Consider the following 19,079-nt stretch of genomic DNA (forward strand, 5'->3'; position numbering starts at 1 on the left):
ACGTGACCAAGTAAATTGGCATGCGGGGAGCTGAGACATCCATGTTAAGATTAACGTAGGGTATGTTAAGACTGCTTGGTGTACGGTGGTAAGGGGTGGAAGTGGAATCGGTCAAATACAGCGGCCCCGAAAGTGCACGGTGGAGAGTGTTGTCTGATGAGGAAGTGCGTTTGCGTTTGCGTTTGAAGAAATGGAGGGCGCTCTTCCACCAACGTTTGCGGGTCTTTTTAATCTTCTTGCTGTTGTCGTCTTTAGAGAATGGTTTTTGAAGTTTGAAATGTAGGTTGTCAATAGCGGACCTCAAGGAACAAGACTCGCGTTTCTGTTTTCTTGCTTCTTCCAACACCTGTAATATTGAATTAAACTGAATTAAACATTGTATAATAATAAACTATGTGTTCTGTTTTGATGTCATTACTACTTTTTAGTTTAATTATTATTATCATTTGAAAAAAAATAAAAAAAGTGATGAAGAGACGACCTGAAAATAATCAAGTTGAGGGTCGAAGCCATAGTCATTGAAATGGTGAGTGAAAATGGTGGATTTGTTGGTCATGATTTTACAATCAGTTGTCAGTGAGTGAGAAAGGAGAATTGAGGCTGAGGGTGGGGATGGATGGGTTTGTTATGCAATAAATACATGGGAGGTGGTCCTCTTTGGCTGGTTTTCATGTAAGTTTTGAGTCGAACCCTTAACTATGGTTTTGTAAAAAAGACAAATTAAACCGGTGAGATTGGTTAGGTCGGCCAAACATGACGATTTAAGAAAAATAAACATACTTTATTTAAAAACATAATTTTTTTAATTAATTTAAGAAAGAGAAAATTCTCAAAATATCATTAATTATATATATATATATATATATATATATTAAAAACCAAAATTTACTCCTTTCACCGGACTTACTATTCATGAAATCATCAATCTTCAACCGCTTATTTTCGGACTAAAAAAAGTCTAATTGATGGCCAAACTGTTAAAGTGGACCTAAAAAATAAGTACAACAAAACTAATTCTGGATTGTAAATTTGCATGATCTATTTTTCATGACATTTTAAGTTATGAGTTTCTTGGTGTAAAATTGTATTAATAATACCTTTTAACACCTTTTGTTGGTATTTTAAGGTTGTATGTATTGATTTTTTTTAACTTAAAATGTTACTCTAACGTTACGACTTTTTTTGTAAGATTATAAAGAAATTTTGGCGGCAGCAGCGGTCTTTTAAAATACTTAAAACAGACTATAAATTTTGGGCCAGGGCGTGCAACAAGTCAGTTTGGCTGCAATAGTACCCATTTTGCCTGTCGTAGACGTCGTAAAACCAAACCATAACACTCGCACGCAACAACGCACGGGTAAAAATCTTGTTTTATTTAAAAGGGATTCCACTTTTGTCTCCATAAATTAAAGTTTTCATAAATGTTTCCTACAATGGCCTCAATGCATCTTTCACGGTTTGTTTGGCCTTTAAACGCGTCTTTTACGACATGTTTGCCTCCTCAACGTGTCTTTCACGACCTGCTTGGCCTCCAATTCGGGCAATTTAGTCACTCTGTATGGTTTTATAGTATATATTTCAATTCGGACAATTTAATCACTCTGTATGCTTTTAAATGAAAAATTATATATAAAAAATCTTATTAGATTTTCCTCCTCCGACGCCCGTTGACGGTGAGCCCGCTCACCGATGGCATTGTACGCCCCACATTCTGAAATATATCTTTCGAAATGTTTAATTTTATTAAAGTAAAAACAAATTTTTACGATTAATCGTATTTTAATTATTTTTTGTAAAACATAAATGAGGTTAAGCTAATAGTTTTAGTATTTCTATTTCTTAAGAGCTATATTACACCATAAATTGTATACCCTTATTGGTAAACAATTAAATAAAAATGAATATAGTAAGTGATTAATTAAATGTGACATGAAGTATTGGGAGTGAGGCGTTAAATGGTGGGCACATTTTGGGTTGGGGTCGTGACCATATTAAATGGCCTTCACGGTTGGACTTATTGCACCTGCCTCCTTTCACGGGTAAGCTCAACACCATATCAACTATCTACTCTAACTCCAATGTGTTTTAAGATGCACGTATCGGTATACAACATTATTACAACATAATGACTAGAGATATAATGATGCAAACGAAGGTACAAACAAAACAAGTTGTTATCAAGAACATATGGTTATATCCAAACGATTATTAATTGAATGTTTTGATCGAAAATTCATTACGAATAATTCATGTCTAGCGAACCAATAAACAGACTCGACTCTCGAGAGATGAGAACAGAAAATTCAAAAAATAAATAAAATAAAACAAAAACAAAATTAAGAGAAACATCAAAATCAAGTTTTATATAATTTTTAAAAATGAAAAAAATAAAAAAGAAAAATAAAAGAAAGACGAAACCCTACACTTCCTCCACTCCTAATGTCCAAGCTTGCACGGCCCACAATTCTCACATTGCTAGCTCCATACCCACATGGCCTGCTATTCTTTGGTGCAGACGTGCAGTCCTACTAAAGGTAAAAGCACCCACAACGCAAGGTTTGTGGGTGCTCGCCTGTCCTAGGTGGCAAGCAACAAACTAGCATACAACAAACCTTTACGTTGTGGAGGAAGTTTGTTGGTGAGGTGGGTTTGTGGAGGTTTGGTGTTGTAGAAGAAAGTGGCGCTTTTTAAAAAAGTTTAGAGTTTTTTTTTTTTTTTTGTCTTTCATTATGTTTTTTTATTATATTTTATTTGTTTCTTGCGTATTAAATAAAACTATTGTTTATTGGATTACATCGAAACAGAAGGCAAGCGGGCAACAAGCTATGCCGCTACCCCTTTTTAACGGTTTGCGACGTCCAACGTTATGATACTCTACATAGCATAATAAAAGTGTAAAAGCATAAGATAAATATTTTTCATTAAACATCCTTTGAGGGCATAAACGTTACCACCATATATTCAAACACTAAAAAGAGTATAGTTTGAACTCTTAAGAAAGGGAGAATTAACTCCCAAAATTTGTTATTTGATGGATATGAAGAATGACCCATGCTCGTGTCCCATATTTATTTAGCATTTGTAATCAAGAAATTTTGTTATTTTCTTTTAACCACTCAATTCTCAAAAACTCCTGCACCGTTTTATGGCACTCAATGCCGATTTTAGATATCTATAGCAAGGTTAGCTCAGTCACAAAAAATACAAGCTTCAGCGTTTATGTAGCTATTTGTACATAAAGTTCGGTTAAACTAAAAAGGAATTATTTGATAAAAAATGATTTTCATAGAGTTTAAATTTTGTATCAAGTATATTTATTTCATTCATGTTCTTAGTTATATTTTCTCATAAATATTCATGATTGCTGTTATCTTCCCTGTAAACATTGAAAAGTAACATCAAGCTGAATTAAAGTTTAAATAAGTTACTACTAAATAAGTTTGCAAGATAGAAAGAAGAAATCTAAATTGATTCAAAATACTTAAGCCTACTACCTCTTGTCATACACAATCAATACAAAATATTCCCACTAGTAGTAACATCACCCAGCAGAATTCAAGCCATCAGGGTCAACCAGTCTTGACCTGCGTCTTCGCTTGCCTTCCGGGGTGCACCTAGATCCAACATGTCCTAGCTTTACAGACATCGGAGATGACAATAATGGTGAACCAGTGGATAACCCGTGATTATCTTTTCCTCTTTGCAATTGAGCCTTGGGTCTTTTATTGGCAGATTTGATCTGCACTTCTCTCTTTTTCTTGCTAAGAAGACGAACACGAAACGGGTTTTTAGCAGTGTAACAAACAAGTTCACCACCGGTCCCACCTTTAATCAGCTCAACATTTCCGTTATTTACCTGATACAATGTAGTCAAAGTTACTATTTCAACATATTAAATTGTTAGTATGGGCATAAACAAGCCAACTTGCACACGAGCTACTTGAGATTGTCTCGTAAAAATCTCAAATCAAGCTGACCTTAAACAAGCATGAGCCAAAAATAAGGTTGTCAATATACGAGCCTGAGCTTCACTTAACAAGCTTGAATCAACACACAAGCCTATTATTTAAATAATTGTTATTATTGATGCAGTTTCGGAAGCATTCAAATGGCTCATGACACTTTAGTTAATCAAATACCGATAAATTGTACCATAGGTTCCAAGAACAATATTCTTTTATATTAAACTTAATCAAAAACTAATAAACTAAACAATGATTACCCTATTTATACTTATATGAAAACAATAAACATAGAAACTAGATAAACATAAAAATAATAAAAGATATTAAAAATCCGAATTCAAATTAGGAGATATCTTGTATCAATTATTATACATGTTTTTTACAAAATAAGCAAATAATAATTATAATATCTATAAAAAACAAAATAAATAATTGAATGGCATAGAAAATAAAAAAAAATTTGTATATAAATAAATCAACATATAATAAACAAGCCGAGTCCAGTTGAGTTCAAACTTCAAACTTAAAAAATAGCTCACGAGAAAAGCTCGAGTTTTAGAAATAGAGCTCGAAATGACTCTCTTAAGTTAAACAACCCAAGATAAGCCAAGCCCGAGAGCTCGAGCCTAGCCAAGCTTGGGCTCAACTTAGCTCACTTACGCCTCTATAGAAAAAGATAACTTCACATCTAATTATGAACGAGTCAATTCTATTCATGGATATATCTCTAATTCGCCAAACGGATATAAAAGGTAGCCAGCCAAAAAGGATGAAAGACGTTTAAAAGGCATTTTAAAAAGCAAACTGCAAACTACAAGATATAGATGTAAACTTTATGGTAAAATCACGGATGAATTGTAAGTGGCTTTTTAATTTACACCTAAATTTAAGTTGGTTGCTAAACTTAGAAGCCGTATAAAACTCGTTTTTATTTCATGCATTTTACCCTAATTTTAATGCATACAATCTCCAAAGATGTTTTACTCAAAAAGCCAAATTACAATTATACAAAGATAGTTATAATAATCACAACAAAGAGACTAACTATTTATAGAAAATGTAAAATGGCAAACAAAAAATTAAAAATCATAAGCATACCAGCTGTAAAAGTGCAGAAAACGTGCGAGCCACGTCATGTTTCTCTTGACCTTCAACAACATCAGCGAAAGATAAGGAATTATCGGCATCTGATTTTAGTGAAAGCTTGTCCAAAGTGCATTGACCATATTCATGAATGTCAAACGGCGGTCGTGCATCCTGTGATATGATAAATTCATTCATACAAAACAGTAATATAACCGATAAGCTTCATGTCACATTAACTTCTGGTATGTGATAAAAATTAAAAACTAATAAATTAACCCACTTGCTCTTCCATGTTTTCCTCAATTCTCTGTTTCCAACTTGAAACCCTAGCGGCCAACGCACTCTGCTTCTCGGTCTCAGCAATAAGCAAATAATCCTGAATTTAAAAGGCATGTAACATTTATATATTAATGAATCTCTAAAAAAAACATAAAATGGCAAAAAAATAAATATATAATAAAAACAAAAAGAAATTCACAGCCTCACCAAATGAGAACGACACAAATCTTCAAGATTCACATGTGAATTCGGGTCTTCAGGCTCAAATGGTTCCTTATTTTCAAATTCAGGGGCTTCATCAGTATTCTGCAAAATTATAATCATCAAGTAAATATGTCTGACAATATTATAAAAACGTGACACAAGCTAACCTTTTTAGGGTCAAAATGGTCTTCATTCATGTTTGGAATGTCAAAATCATCTGGGATAAAATCAGGGGCACCACTATCATACTCATCATCTTCACCGTCTTTATTATTATCAAACGCGTCAACATTTTCCTGATCTCCTAATACAAGCGATCGTCGAAGCTACAAAATAAAGTTAACAGTTACATCGAAACTGTACAAAAAGTAACTATTTATAAATTCTAGAAACACACCTTTTCGTATAATGGTGGAGACTTTGGTTCTGGATCGTTGTTAACATTGTTATGTGCCTCCCATATTTCTTGGAGATCTGCACAGATTGGACCATGCAGTTTTGCAAGTGGAAATTCCTCGGTTATAGAAACTTTGGTGCTCGGTTTTGGCCAACTTTTTCGGAATGCTTTAACTGAATCAAGTAAACTAAGTAAGTGGATATTAACTAAGCTAGTATCACTAACATAAGTGGAAAATTCAATAAATTTATGTTTTAACTTAAAAGAAAGTATAGTGTATATATAAAGCATGAAACCACTTGAATGAGTTTCTTTTTAAAAAACTGAATATTATAGAAAAAGATATGTTTTGGTAATGAAATCTGACACTAGGGGCGTAAACAAACCAAATCACTCATCAGGTATTTGAATTTGACTCCTTAAAAGCTCAAATTGAGCCAAGCTTAAACAAACTTGAGCCAAAAAATAAGCTTGTTTGTTAAACAAGACTGAGCTTTGCTTATCAAGCTCGAGCTGACTGCCGAGCCTAAATGAGCCTTTTCTTTATATAATTTTAATTTAATGTATTAAATATATACTTATATAATACATATTACTTTAAATAAAATTATTATACAATTAATAAATAGAATTATTATACAATTAACTAAATAGAATGTAATATGTTATAAAAATTGTAATAATGAATATATTTAAAAAATCCTTACAAATGTATATAGATTAATTAATAAATAACAAACAAGCCAAGCTCGAATTTATACAAGCTCAGGTTTGACTCGGCTCATTTACACCCCTGGACACACTATAAATTATAGAAAGATTCAAATTCTATAAATATGTGGTCCGAGTTAAAGCTCAATCCGACTCATTACACATTTGACTAATTTAGACACGTTAACCAACACACAAGACCAAACAATGCATGAACCTCTAGCTAATACCATAATTGTTGGAAAACTTAATCAAAGAAAACAAGTTAACAACCTTTTTTGAATGGCTTTACTTTCAACTTTCCCGGTTCATGAGGATTTAAAGGTTTCCACCGATCATCATCATCTTCTTCATCTGAATCATCAAATGGCTCAGGTTGTGAAAACCCATCATCCATGTCAAAATCATGGTCCATATTAACATCATGCGCCTTTGTATTATTGTCATTAGTTTCAAAGTGATTATTATCAGCAAACGGAGATCGAATTTGATCATGGTTTTGCGTCTTTCCAGCAGATAGTTTATGTTTGGAACCACCAGACCGTCTAGAAGGTGACATAAACGACTTGCACGATTTAGAACCAACTGAATTACTTCCATCTTTAAAACCACTTTTACTTTTGCTAATTGTATCATTAGCTTTTGAACCCAAAAACTCATCAACTGCCACTGCATCACTTGCATCTAGAAGCACAAAATCCCGGTAAAGATCACTTGTTGCTAACTGCAACAAAAAATAACTTCTATTTATAAAAACGAAAAAATATTTATTAAAAATAACGTAGTTTTACATTTTTACATACCAAATAAGATTCTAACTCCCCGCTTTCACCAGTAACATCTATGCAATCACCTTCAAGTACAACTAGATTTGCAGGGGGCTTTACAAAGGCGGTTACAAGGGTGTTTCTGTCATTTACATTATCCAGCGAGTTCTTGGGATCAACTGGGATATCATCTAAGCCCCAAAAAGAATCATCTGACTCAACAGGAGCCTTGACCAAACCATTTTGTTCTTCTTGGCCTGGTGAATTCTCGGGTTGATCATGTTGCTGACTGATTACATATTTATATAACTAATCAGAAAGTGACTGCATAATTGTACGCACAAATATAGTATGAATATCAATCATTTTTCCTAAAAGATTTACTTCAGTATCAAATTTAAAACATGAGACCTAGTTTGTAGTTTGTACTTTGTACAACATTTGAAATGAGGGTAGAACAATTAGAACGGAAGGTGTAATATTAAAACACAATCTTTGAACAGTTATAGCTATTTGCTTACATACAAGTGAAAGTAATTTGGTCTGCTGATTGTATAATCTATGTTCTACATGAAGAACAGATTTTTTGGTATAATAACCTTAAAACATTCTTAAACTGATTGGTTATCAGTTGAAGCAATCGAATAATATAATAACAAAGTTGAACAAAAAGAAACATTGGACTGTGTCACATCTTGGAATTTTGAACAATAGACGTCTCATAAATGAAATAGTTTAATAATAAATGCAATAAATCTCCAAAAAAAAATAGCAGACGCAAATCAATATCGTTTTTAATAAATTAAGCATTCCGCACAAACCACCCTGAAGTCAATATTTTGTTAAATCTAGGACTTCAAAACTAGCGCAAATCTCATTAAGAAAACTCGGCCCTTAATCACCTATTAACAAATATTTTGTTGGGTCTATGGCCTAATAAGCTAGCACTCATCTCATTAAGAAAATTGGACTCCTGATATACAAACATGAGACATCAAAGTGGCGGCTGTTTCAAATGACAAAAAAATCATAAACTTAAATTTCTTGCCACCAACAACTTCCTACAAGACCAAATGCACACACACAAATTGAAATGAACTAAACAATAAGCAAAACAAGATTAAAGTTTATATTCATCAATAGTTGGAAAAAAATTACCTCTGTTGAGAGACAAACTCCAGAGCATGTAACACTAAAGAATACAAATACTCAACCTTCTTACTGTATACCTGAACTGACCCTTGAAGCAGCAAAGCAGCTACAAGAACCACATACCAGTCAAAACAAAACCCTAAAACCAAAAAGTCAACAACTTTTAAATTAGAATCACAAACCTTCAGCAAAGTTGACCGATAGTTGACCATCATCAGTAATCTCACCGGAACAGATCTTGAGTAGATATTCCTGAAGGTTATTCGCAAGGTCAACTTCCCAATTTGACTGCAGATCACGGTGAGCCTGCACGGTGTGAAACTTGCCGCCGCCGGCGTCGGAAGTGGTGGCTTCTTTATCGTTATTTGTCATATGCTCCGGATCCGACGACCCATTACGGTGGTGTGTAAACCCTAGATCTTCAAATGTTGAAATGGAAAAATTAGGGTGAAATTAAGCAAATTTTCAAAAGTATGAAGGATAAGATGAAATGGATGAAGAAATTGAGAACTGTGTGTGTGTGTGTGTGGAGGGAGAAGAAAATCAAGGTATTCAAAATGTTTTGGATTCCCGCTCTGGTTATTGAATCGTGTTTGTGAAGAATATGATATTATTGGCCCAATTAAACAGTGTGTTTTTCAAGAGCCCAGTAAAATAAGGCACATAATCAATACCGAAATGGATGCCCGAGTGATGGTCAGTAAAACCTGAACGTTTTTAAAGAAACTTTTTTTTTTTAAATAATCAACAAATTAGGGGGAAAAAGGTGGTTAAAAATGATTCAGCAGTGCCAAGCTCTCATTTTTATCTATAGTTATAAATTATCATATAAAATTTGGAGCGTTACTTATTCGTCAAAACTTGTATATAACAACTATTTGTTGTAATCAATTAGCTATTGACAACGGTCTATAGTAATTAATTTTTTGTAACTAATTAACGGTTACTTACCCGATGTTATTGATCGGTTATAATTTATCAAAACCCGATAGATATTTGACAGGTTTTTGGTTGGGTATACCTAAAACCCGCAGGTTTGCTTGATACGTGACCGGTTTGAGCGATTTACTAATCAGGCAAATCTGAACTATTAAACTTGGACATGTAATGTAAGTTTGTAAAAGGATGTGTAAATGTTTTTAAAGTAGTGAAACATGAGCTTTGATGTATTAAATGTTTTGTGTCCTCGCGTAGGGATGAGCAAAAATCAGTATGGTACCGACTAGTACCGATATCGAAATCGATACCAAGGTTTTGAGTTTTCGGGACCGGTACGGTACCGGTATTTCCCGAATTTTACCTTAAATACTGATACCGTCCCGGTACCGGTACAAAAAATTTGCGATTTTCGGGATCGGGATTTTCGGTACCGGTACGATACCGAGCGCATCCCTATCCTCGAGTAGTGTGTTATTAATGTTTTAATAACAAATACGAATGTTTGAACTTACAACTCGATCAACGAGGATGTATTTTGATATGCACATCAGGTTGATAGATATGATTGACTATCGAATAAGAAAATATTTGGCACTAAAGCAGGGTTAACCGGCCGAAGACTAGCATCTAGAATGTTTAAGGTTTTATGTAATTATGGATTTATTAAAACAGTTTTACATTGTTCTTGTATGGTTATCACACCTTAGGGTGTGATATACATTTGTGTTTTCCGTTGCGATTAAAGTTTATTTGAAGTTTAAGAATTATAATGCATTTTAAAACTAACCTTAGACATTCTAGGTTTAGAACATTTCATTGTGAAAAGTGCATGATTATAGAAGAGCCATTAAGTATAATTCTTCCATGTATTTTAATAGACTCGTATAAATTACTTATCTTAAATAAGTGCTGGTGATGAAAAAGACAAAACATCCTTCAAAACACATGAAGTGGCGTAGCCAGAATACTTTTTTTTCAAGTTCAAAAATATTTGAGGGACGGATGATTGATTGTTTATAATTATTAGCGTTCGAGTATGTTCAAGTTCATCTGTTCAGTCTTGTTTAGCAGTCCGAGTCGAGTCAAATAATAAAAATAACAAAAATCAAATTAAAATGATAAAAAATAAATAAATAATACGTCAATCGATATTAAAGGTCAATAATATAAATTCGTTAAAGTTGTCATCGATCTACAGGGTTTTGAAACTTACCATTACGTCATCTATCAAACTTTTCTAAGTAAATCTTTTTCAATAAAATAAATGCAACTATCACTTTAATCTCCTTCACCAATCCAATTACGCAAATCAGATTTGACGTACTTTAATGTTGAAAAACATTCTTTGATAGTTGAAGTCGTGGCGTGTAAACCAAGAGCTAACTTTAATTGAAATGTGGGCTAAGCTTCGCTATCAAAGTGGGTTCGATGTAAATGTTTTCATGGGTTTGATGTCGAAATTCCTACTAGTGTTACGACGAAATACGAGAACACATGTTTGATTTCTTAGAGCATTCTCATCCCGTTCCTTAAATGTTTGTGATAGGAGTTTGTAAATTATAGGGTGGGGTTTTGAGTAGTTATGAGCGTAAATTATAGGGTGAAGAGAGAAAAGGTAGTGATTTTTTGTAAATTTGGAAAAAGGGTAGTGATTTTTTGTAAATTATAGGGTGAAGAGAGAAAACTGTGATGATTAAAGTACAAAAAAAAATATTATTTAATTAAACAAAAGAAATAAATGTAGTGTTTTTTAATGTAATTATAGAAATAGGGGGAGAGAACCGGATAAGAATGCTCTTAAAATAAATGATGGTAGCTTGAGGTATATAGTTAAAAAAAAATATCTTTCAATAATTCAAAAGTGTTGTCATCTCGTCCTTTGTATGGATTATTGAAGATTGGACGTGAAATGTGTCAGGCACATGCTCATCTTTATATTAGGTAAGGGCATCATAAAACATGTAGTCGATGGAGCTCTAATTGGGCTTTTTGTGTCATAGGACTTCCTATCATTATAGTTTTTTTTTCTTTTTTTTTTTTCTAAAAAAGTGTATATTGTATGAAGACCCTTCAAATCATTACCTAATTATTATTTTTTATCAAAAAACAAATAAACAAGATCACAAATCACCTTCCACCTCTTCCACCTTCTCACGCTTTGTGGGAAGTGCTCCCTACCCCTCCAAAGCTCCCAAAGCGCATTGGGGCAGCGTTCTCGACGCTTTGGTGGCTTATTAGGGGTGGGAAGTGCCCAGCTACACATGATCTAGCAGATGTGTTTTGAAGGTGTTTTTAAGAAGAGAGAATGTGATATGAAGAAGAGAGTGCGAGAATTAGTTTTTTCACAAAAACTACTAAAAACATGGATGTGAGAGTGATTAGGAAAAAGAAGAGTGGTGAGAGAATTATTGTGCTTAAGTGGATGTGAGACTGTGTATAGTGGATAACGCTTTTATAAGGGCGTTGTGCGTCATGTGACGTCACGTCGCTATAGCAGCATTATACACAAAAAGTGTGTAGTGTATACCCCTCCCAATCATTACCCTTTTTACGTTTTTCATTTTTTAAAATAAAACAATTCCCCTCTTAATCATTACCTCTAGATGATCTATAACAAAGCTAGTCAAGGGAGTGAATGTGGTGTTAATCACTTTCATCGATAAGTACAATGATAATACTGTAATTAGTCAAACATACTTGTATGTATGTAAAGTATGGGGTCTAAAGTATCAATAAGTATACTTGGTAACCCCCAAGATGATGTGTCGGTATATGTACGCTTTTTGAAGTGCTGCAACGCTTACAAACGTACTTTTCAATATCTATGTAACGGTGACCTTCAGGCTTCATCTACAACAAACAATCACGTTATATAAAACTTAATCATTTGCAAATCTTGTTTCAATTATGTGTTTCATATAATATCAAGATCAATTATTAAGATCATAATCTGGGCAACAGTAATGAAGTAGGATCTGTAATTTAAATTTTAATTTGAGTAAGTTTTTAAACATCAATCGTTGATTTTTTACTTTTTGTACGAGTAACACGTGAACCCAAATTGGGACAGCGAGTTACATATCCGATTGTTAACTTCAAACATACAAAATACTTTTTTCTCATGGTGAGTTCATACACGATTGCATCATCCCGTGTCACGCAAACTACATCAACTGAACCAACATTGAACTATTTTGTCGCCCGCCAAACATTAATTATTATTATGTATATCGACGCTTTAATACGCAGTACATAAGCGGGTTCAAGCCAATTTAATACCCTTTATTAAGGTACAAAAGCCAAGACTTAAAGCACAATAAAAAAGCTAGAGTTTTCCGCAATCATTTATTAGACATCGTTGGACTGATTGATAGATTTGAGTAAATAGAAAATCAAAATTTTCTAAAAAACTCGATTATGTGCTTGTTAATCTCATCAGGCTTCTCTTGGTTAATAAAGTGTGCTACACCTTCCATCACCACAACTTCCTCCAACAATGGAACATCATTCTGAAACCCGTCATTGTTTATGTAGTCTTTCACGCCTGGCATATGGTACACCAAGTCCAGGTCCCCGACGATAAACTTTGTTGGTACATTCACTTTTGCACCGTCCCATGGCGCGGTTAGTTCCCAGTTCCTTTATAATTACAAGCAAGAAATTAAACCTAACGTATAGATAAACTATTTTGCGTATGTATACAAATATATCTTACAATCCAATTACTCGATACTGATTAAGTCCACCCGAAATGCCAGCCTTTTCGAGTTTGCTAGCAAAGTAGGCAACATCTTCTTCTGACAACCAAGATGGCAAGGAGACTATGGCATCATTAGGGGAATGCTTAAATCCTTTTCCTTTAGTGAAATAATATGGTTCGGGTTCTCGGAATGTCAAGACCTTTTTCACAAATGTTTTAGTGCCCATTCGAGGTAACTCAGCTTCGAAGTCTCCAGGTTCCTACACACATATATGCAAAGGTAATCAACATAAACAAAAAGAAAGAAGATAGAACCGATTGGTATATATGTGAATTTAAAGCCCCTTCATAGTGCTACATCATCGTTACGTCATCGCCACGTAGGTTTGTTGTCCCTCTCTATAATGTCCTGCTGTGCTTTGTTGCCCCATTATATATATATATATATACATATATATGTGTGTCTGAGAGAGAGAGAGAAAAGTTGGATGACCGCACCTCATGCCCTCAACGTTGCTCTTCTTCACAATACCCCCCACCCACCCAAATGCCCCTCGTTGGTGTTCACTCTCCAAATTCGCCCCCATAATTAAAGCCCATAGCGGATGGTCTAACTATTAGTTTATTACCTGAAACCTGACCATGTAATGATCCTCCCCGTATGCAGCTCTTAACATCTGGACCATGTCTCCCTTTGGGTTCCTACGAATAAACGGTACGCTTAGATTCACTAAAGCTTTGACTCTTTCTGGCCTAAACAAGCATAAGTTCCAAGCAATGTATGCACCCCAATCATGACCTACAACAAACACCTTTTCACCTTCACTTGTGATGGCATCAAGAAGCCCAATCAAGTCACCCACCAAATGGTAAATGGTGAACTTGGTGTGATCGTCGACTGGTGCACCTGTTGTGTCACCATAGCCACGAAGGTCTGGTGCCACGGCTCGGTAGCCATGATCAGCCAAGTAGACGATCTGGTGGCGCCAGGAGTACCATAGCTCAGGAAAACCATGAAGGAACAGTACTAAAGGACCTTGACCCTTTTCGGCTATGTGGATGTTGAGCCCATTGACACTTATGGCCTTGTGCTCTATCCCTTCCATACTGTTGAGTATGAAGTATGAACCATGTGCCACTTTGGTTCATGTTATCTATATAGCTTCAATTAAGAATATGTGCCGTCAAGATATGTGGACGGCTGCCAGCTCTGGAAATCCAGTTGTATTTACTTTTTTTACGTACATGCTCCTTTATACATATATTACTTCTTTTCATTTTCATTATAATAAAACGCACTTTTACTTGCCAAATGTCGACGTGCATGCATATAAATTCAGATTTGAAGTTAAATTAGTTATCAATTGTTACGACATCTTGCAGAATTCAAAATAATAATTATTAATATTATTTTATTTTTCAACAGGCAAAAAGAAAATAACAAAATTTAAAATTTTCCTCATCATGAGGGATCGAAGCGTGCACAGAACTCCAGTTTGCAAGACTAGTGCTCTATCAGGGAGGTATAGAGACCCTTTTTATAATTTGATTGTTAGCGTTTAGATTAAATCGCATGGTTTTAAATAATCACCACTGATTAGTATTAGTTCAACCAATGGGGTGGTCGTCTGTTGGCAAAGACAAAACCTTTAAACAACTGAGTTTGAAATGGGGAGGTCTTGAGTTTTACTCCAACAGATGCCAAGAATTAAAAGAAATTTGTCGTTCATAAAAATTTGGTATTAGGTCATGTTGTTTACGTTGCGAGCAACAAAGAACATGTTTTAATGTTAGCACTATTGCTTTTTAATTTTTTGTTTTCTTTTTTTGCTTGTTTTTTTTCATGGGCCAGCATGACCCGCAAGTTTTTACACTTAAATGGGTTGTGCGCCCAACCCTATGAGACGCGTTTCGAACGTGGGTTAGAATGACGATGAGCTACATGAGCTCGCAACGTCCGCAAAAAGGGGGGGGGGGGGGAATGTGAGGGCGCCAAGTCAGTTTTTTGTTATTCTTTAATATAGAGTATAGGTTTAGATGCGTTGAATTATCATTATAATAAGGAATATTGGTTTTAAATAATCCCAACTATGGTCTATTGGTAAATATCAGTCCCAACTTTACACTTGCCTGCTGACCGTCCCAACTATTGATGTATTTGTTTTTAACGGGCCGCGACTAATGGATGTTAACTCCGTTAGTGATTTGCTGACGTGGACCTTTTTCTCCGGCTGGAAACTTGCAACTCGCCTCCATTCTCTCTAATAAAGTTACACCATCTCTCTCTATCTTTCCCCTCATTCGAAACCTAATCGGCGTGTCGCCGTTGTTGTCTCCGGCGAAGTCCACCCTCGTTAATCGTGCACCATTCGAGGTAATTGACACATCATTCGACTCGTTTCTATCCTCTTAACAAAAGCCCTATGCTTATTTTGTAAATCGTGTAACATTGATTTCAAATTTTTGAAAATAAAATCGGGTTTGATATATAGGGATTGGCCATGAAAGAAGATGAAATCTACTTCATTTTCTAATTTCCGATGTCTTGTGAAGAGGGAGGGAGACGGTGTGACGATATTAGGGAGAATGGAGGCAAGTTGCAGGTTTCCGGCAAGTTTCCGGCCGAAGAAGAAGGTCCACGTCAGCAAATCACTAACGGAGTTAACATCCGTTAGTCGCGACCCGTTAAAAACAAATATATCAATAGTTGGGACGGTCAGCAGGCAAGTGTAAAGTTGGGACTGATATTTACCAATAGGCCATAGTTGGGATTATTTAAAACCAATATTCCTTATAATAACTATGTGTCGCTTTACCACCTTCAAAACACTAGATACGATTTCTTTTAAAACAAGTGTAAATGATTTCATAGCAATAGGTGAAAATGCATTATGCAAGTATCAATATATTATTGGTTTTAAAATAAAGGCAAACTCGATGCATAAGACTCCTACATGCAGAAGATGTAACAATCTAGAATATGTTCATGCAATCTAGTTCTCAACCAGAGCAATTTCCAGCTTTTTCGATCTTGCGCGCTCTCGTTGAAGGTATAGTTCGAGTGGTGCTAGGCTAATCCCGACAGCAATTTCTACTGCGGCTGTTGTAACCTGAGAGACAGACGGGTTCACTTGAGGGACCTGAAATCTGTTTTAAAGGATATCTGTTTAACATAATTCTTAGCCCCCGCCCCCACTCTGTGTTTTGTTTAGCTTTCTGTTTCTAGTTTTGGTTTTCTTCTGTTTTGTAATTTAGTTACAAGAATGTAATATTGTGCTTTGTATTTCCTTTCTTTAAATACCTTGTATTATAATATGAAATATAGTGAAAAATTTTATTATTTTATTTTGTGAACAGCTGGCCTACAAAAATGTCAATACCGAAGTGCTCATTCAACTCAAACTGTATATATCTTAACTTCCGGATTAATGGTATATTATTTCGAGGGATTCCCCATGGATACCTTAATTTTCCATTTTCTATATTTCTTTTGGATTTTTAATCAGTAATGAATCTGTCGATAATAAATGGTTGGCGATGCTCGTTTTTCTATCACTAGTATAGTGGGATCTTGATAGTTTATGAGTATGTCTTGGAGTTGTGTTGTTTATGAGCTTCGTGGTGTTGATCGAGTTCGTAGATCTTGAATAGACCAGTTTTATTTGAAGTAAAAAGGAGGCGGGTTCAGGGCAGCCGACTTAATCCAAACTCTTAAGAGATTTTTTCTTCACCATGTTAGAGACCCTTGTCCTTTCTTTATATATATGATCATATCTACTTGTAATAATTTCGTCACAAAATAAAAATACTTAGTTGCCACCCGTATATATAGACCAATCTAGACCAAATCACATTAAATCCTCGTATTCATTTATTGTTTTCGTGTGTTGCAGATCCTAACACATGGGTACATAGGTGGGTTTTGTCATGAGCACACCTACTCTCGGTTTGTCGTACGTAGTATTGAAGTAATTAACACATTCCACTATGGGCTCAATCTTTCTTTGTAGGTATGAGTGCACCCCACTCTTGGTTTGCATTTTTTTTCTATTTAAGATAACTTATATTATTTATTGAAATGGAAAATATAAATACAACTGTAAAAGACTAATTGGAAAATGAAAGACTTGCAGTTACAACAAATGACTAATGATAAACAGTAAGTGACTTAAACAAGGTGAGAATGTTTTCTAATATCTCTAATCCATGTGTTCCTCAAGCTAGACGATAGCGTCCTAGATTGGATCTCACTGATAAAGCGAGTTGCAAATAACCCCAGGTGAATAGACCAGCAATAAACAACAATGGAAGCACATCACATAGCAAGAGAATGAGCTAGAACCATTTCGTGAATGAAGTATAGATCAATGTGCATAATTTGCACATGGAGCACAATATTAGTCCGTGGCACCAATGTTATCACACCATAATTAATGTACGTAGGGGAGGCGTGAGACTGGAAATGTATTTCATGAAGGAAATGAATCTTTACAACAATGTGAGCGAGGGCTACTCTGCCTTAGTATTAGAACGGGCAACTATGTGTCGTGTCTTGGAACTCAAACTAATTAATAAGATTGGAACCAAAAAAGACACAGTAACCCATAATAGACTAAAGGCTATTTACATAGACTAGAATGTCGCATGTATCCGTATCTCTACAATATAAAAATCATGATGTGTCAGAAACATACCATGTGAAGCCAAAGGCGACAAGAGCCGTATAGAGCTTAGAAAACCAAACTCTCGGAGTCTTTGGGGTTTGCTAGAGCTAACGAGCTAAACCGAGGGAGACACCCTTGGCTCAGGCTCGGCTTTAAACTGAGCCAACTAGAGCGAGCTTTTTCAAGCGAGCCCAAGCCACGATCAACGTTATGTCCCTCACCTGTAATACACATGTCGCGTTTTGGTGGCTTTCTACCCTTTCATACTATTTTAACCTTTTATACATGACCTGCCCCATATTTTATTTAGACGAAGATATTATTGTGTTCTGTTTCATCCTCATAATTGAACCGCACATCGGCACATGAATGATTCTTTTGCACATGGATGATTTTTGGTAAGGTGGAGTGATGCTAATTTGAATACATGAAAACGACAACAATTTTAATGGCATCTGTACATGTTTGATTGAAAGCTAGTCTTGTACTTCTTGTATTCTTATACTTTTAAAACAATTACAAAATTACCTTACTAACCAATGGTACTTAAAGGACACAATAATCATTCTATACAATAACCCGTAAAAATAAGTTACGCTGTCCGAATTTATTTACGAAGTTTTATATTCATGATGATTGTGATTAAAGTCTTTGTTTATTAATTTGTATACTAAAATGAAAAAAAAAAAAATTAACCAAAGGCCACCCTTTAGATGCACCTATATTAAAACATAAAAAGGTCATGCTCACATTATATTAAATATATATTAAAAAGCAACATACCCCCCCCCCCCCTTCCTTTTCACAATATCGCCTGTCATATTTGTTGGTTTTGTTTAAATGCAACGTGACATAGTTCTATTAGTCCACTTTTTTTTTAATATACAAAATAAGAAAGCATAGTGTAGATTGGTAGTAGAAAGAGACAAATATAAAGATGAATAATTTGATAAAAGTAAATTTACTTATTTAGAAAACAAATTCTATCAATTGTTAAAGAATAACATAATAATCTTCAATTTAAAATGTTGATTGTTTCTGTTTGTGTCATCACCGGAACAAATTGAATAGACCAATATCATAACGTTCAAAACCAACACTAACCAACTTTTGTCGTGTCCCATCGTAAAGCGGGGTTCATATTTACTCGTTATATATATATATATATAGGGGTGAGATCCAGTGAAAACTCTTTTTAAAAAGAAAATTTAAAAA

At 34.7% G+C, this 19,079-nt stretch overlaps 2 protein-coding genes across 2 annotated transcripts; both read right to left on the bottom strand.

The window, feature by feature from the left end:
• Nucleotides 1–3,504: 3,504 nt before the first annotated feature.
• LOC143555275 (condensin-2 complex subunit H2-like) lies at nucleotides 3,505–8,977 on the bottom strand. Its single transcript, XM_077044858.1, has 10 exons — nucleotides 8,744–8,977; nucleotides 8,568–8,667; nucleotides 7,446–7,698; nucleotides 6,916–7,366; nucleotides 5,932–6,104; nucleotides 5,702–5,860; nucleotides 5,538–5,636; nucleotides 5,332–5,427; nucleotides 5,064–5,222; nucleotides 3,505–3,856 (listed from the first exon to the last, which is right to left on the bottom strand). Exons 1-10 carry the CDS (start codon nucleotides 8,931–8,933, stop codon nucleotides 3,542–3,544), a joined length of 1,995 nt encoding a protein of 664 aa, XP_076900973.1. The 5' UTR covers nucleotides 8,934–8,977; the 3' UTR covers nucleotides 3,505–3,541.
• Nucleotides 8,978–12,807: 3,830 nt separating this feature from the next.
• LOC143555290 (epoxide hydrolase 1-like) lies at nucleotides 12,808–14,325 on the bottom strand. Its single transcript, XM_077044869.1, has 3 exons — nucleotides 13,830–14,325; nucleotides 13,216–13,460; nucleotides 12,808–13,139 (listed from the first exon to the last, which is right to left on the bottom strand). Exons 1-3 carry the CDS (start codon nucleotides 14,304–14,306, stop codon nucleotides 12,893–12,895), a joined length of 969 nt encoding a protein of 322 aa, XP_076900984.1. The 5' UTR covers nucleotides 14,307–14,325; the 3' UTR covers nucleotides 12,808–12,892.
• Between the last annotated feature and the right edge of the window lie 4,754 nt (nucleotides 14,326–19,079).

The sequence above is a fragment of the Bidens hawaiensis genome, unplaced genomic scaffold (genome assembly GCF_021521415.1).
Source record: "Bidens hawaiensis isolate Kalapana, Puna unplaced genomic scaffold, B.hawaiensis_p1.1 tig00018033_1, whole genome shotgun sequence".
Taxonomy (NCBI): Eukaryota; Viridiplantae; Streptophyta; class Magnoliopsida; order Asterales; family Asteraceae; genus Bidens; species Bidens hawaiensis.

What these genes read in the sequence shown, in the direction of transcription:
- LOC143555290 (XM_077044869.1), bottom strand. Translation starts at nt 14,306, where the DNA reads ATGGAAGGGATAGAGCACAAGGCCATAAGTGTCAATGGGCTCAACATC. An exon ending in ATTACATGGTCAGGTTTCAG is followed by an intron (nt 13,461 to 13,829) that starts GTAATAAACTAA and finishes ATATGTGTGTAG; the next exon opens with GAACCTGGAGACTTCGAAGC. An exon ending in CAGTATCGAGTAATTGGATT is followed by an intron (nt 13,140 to 13,215) that starts GTAAGATATATT and finishes GTAATTATAAAG; the next exon opens with GAACTGGGAACTAACCGCGC.
- LOC143555275 (XM_077044858.1), bottom strand. Translation starts at nt 8,933, where the DNA reads ATGACAAATAACGATAAAGAAGCCACCACTTCCGACGCCGGCGGCGGC. An exon ending in GGGAGTTAGAATCTTATTTG is followed by an intron (nt 7,367 to 7,445) that starts GTATGTAAAAAT and finishes TTTTTGTTGCAG; the next exon opens with TTAGCAACAAGTGATCTTTA. An exon ending in TTTCTGCACTTTTACAGCTG is followed by an intron (nt 3,857 to 5,063) that starts GTATGCTTATGA and finishes ACATTGTATCAG; the next exon opens with GTAAATAACGGAAATGTTGA.